We start from the raw sequence: 2,415 nt of genomic DNA on the forward strand, positions 1-2,415 counted from the left end.
GGCCCTGGACCTTGCCATTTCACTTGCCCTATGGGATCGTCGCCTCCACTGGACCTTAAGGACTGAGTTTGGATTTTATCATAAACTGCCTGTATCCTCATGGAGCTGACCTTGTTCTCGTTACCGCTATCTCTGCACAACTGAAATAGGCGGCTGAACAGAAAAGCGTTGGTACCAACCACTACAGGAGTTTCACGACCTTGCGGGGGCTCTGGACAAACAAGAGCGAGGACATTAAGAGGACCCTTGACACCTGCTACATTCTCAGGGAACTCTATCTCTACTACTACATACCCATGGTAAGGGTAGGACTCAGCTGATAGGCCCCAGATGGCTAGATTGGAAATGGGCTGTATAGGGACTGTTGGTATATTGGCTCTATACCAATCCTCAAAGATAATGGTCACTGATGATCCTGAATCCATAAGACCATGGCATGAGATGTTATTGACCTTATTAGGAGCTATGGATGATGGACCAATAAGACCTTCCGGTATGTTGGCACTTTGAGTTGGAACGTTGGTAGTATTAACTCGAGCAACACACTGATCTTGAGCGTCGGTACTTTGACTTTGTCCATTTGGGCTTCCATGCACTTGATGAATAAGCTTTTTGATTACCTTTTGAGCATTTTCCGGAGCTGTACATTTGTTTGCAAAATGGCCATTTTCTCCACATCTGTAGCAGAAATTATCTGACTCTTTACTACTCTTTGGCTTAAAGGTAGATGACTTTGGACTGAAGTCCGCTTTGAACTTAGAATAGTGCCCTCTCTCTTTTGCATAATGTTGTGGCGTTACCGACATGACACTTAACTGTGTTTTCAGCTCTTTGACTTCTTTTCTTAACTGTTGCACTTCGCTGCTTGTGTCTGATTTCTCTTTTTTCTTTTCTCTGGACATCTTTTTGTGGCTTGACTCTGTAGAATGAGACTGCTTACTGAGCTCTTTCAGCTTTTCTTTTAGCACTTGAATTTCGGACTGAAACTCATGTTGCTGACAATCTCTGGAGTCTGTTTCACTTGCTACTTGCACTGCATGCACGTGCTGTCTCTGTGCTGGTTTTTTCAGTTTTTGTCTTGCAGCTTCACGCTCCTCTTCTTCTCGAATTTCTTTCAGTAGACTTAAAAATGTCGGGGGATCACTTCGCTTACCTCTAAGACCTAGATGAAGCAGCATGAAGTCTTATTCAGTAGCACCTTTAATGAGTTGCTCAAGCCTTGCTCGGTTGGCTTCATCTACTTGTAGGCCTCCTTTTTGCACGACTTTGTTCAGTAATCTTTCCAGTCTCAGCAAGAAGTTAGACAAGCACTCCCCTTGTCTTTGATGCATAGCTCTGAATGTGAGATACAGTTCCTCACCGGATTCTGCGGTACCAAAGGTACTTTCCAATGCCTGTATGCAGTCCACATGGTTTGCCAGGGGATTAGACATGCGCACTGCTTGAATGATCTCCAGCGCTGGCCCTTTGAGACTCTCAATAATTCTTCGGCGTTTCTCCTTATCTGAGCACTCATACTCATCAGTCATGAACTTTACTTGTTCTAGCCAGCTATCCAAGTTGTCTTCACCAGGTGGAGTAGGGTAGACTCCTGAGAAGATTCTAAAACGACGGTATAAATTGCTTTCATTTGGCTTGGACTGCAACACATCACCTACCACCCGAATGATTGACTCAGGGCTGCTGTTCCATGGAGTTCTAGGATCACATAGTCTTTGAACATCCTCCATTGTTTTCCCTTCATCACGCAGAAATCTGTCCAACTTCTCTGTGAATAGGTCGGAGTTCGTTTCTTGCTCTGCAACAACTATTGTCCATTTACTTCCATCCTTAAAGGAAATCAACTCTGGCGGAACTTTGGTAGGATCGACTGCTTCACAGCATTCACATAACATGGTCAGGGTTTGATTATTGGCATCAAACATTTTTCCTCTTACTCTTACCTTGCCCAAGGTTTTTACTTGTTCGAGTGTTTCTTCTACTGTGGATAGGTCCTCCTCTTCAGGCACTCCGACAACTAGAATGGCATGTGCCTGATCGAGCCCTTCACCTCTGCACCAATTTGCAAGATTCGGTTGTGAGACATCACTTTTAGTGGCCATAGTTTAACAAGTTACTTTGTAGGGGGAAAAAAAAGATTAATTGAAGTTGCTTTTTAGGACCAGTGTTACTCTTAGTTACTTTAAGGTTACAGCAGATTTAGTGGTAACTTAAAATGTAGATAAAACAACAACAATCCCAGCGGTGCCTCCAAATGTGTAGCACCCAACTCAAGTAGCTCTGGATTAACCCTCGGTTAAGATGGTGATAGTACTATGAGCGGGGCCCTGGGTACATTAACTAATCTTATTGGTAAACAGGAGAAACAATGACTAACCAGTTTTAACCTTTGTGAGCTCATTCACTGAAACCGTT

General features: G+C 43.6%; 1 protein-coding gene across 1 annotated transcript; it reads right to left on the reverse strand.

The window, feature by feature from the left end:
- Positions 1 to 1,184: 1,184 nt before the first annotated feature.
- Positions 1,185 to 2,102, reverse strand: LOC139070173 (paraneoplastic antigen Ma1-like). Its single transcript, XM_070551902.1, has one exon. The coding sequence runs from the start codon at positions 2,100 to 2,102 to the stop codon at positions 1,185 to 1,187; it is 918 nt and encodes a 305-aa protein (XP_070408003.1).
- Between the last annotated feature and the right edge of the window lie 313 nt (positions 2,103 to 2,415).

This window comes from Nothobranchius furzeri, chromosome 5, assembly GCF_043380555.1.
Source record: "Nothobranchius furzeri strain GRZ-AD chromosome 5, NfurGRZ-RIMD1, whole genome shotgun sequence".
Classification (NCBI taxonomy): Eukaryota; Metazoa; Chordata; class Actinopteri; order Cyprinodontiformes; family Nothobranchiidae; genus Nothobranchius; species Nothobranchius furzeri.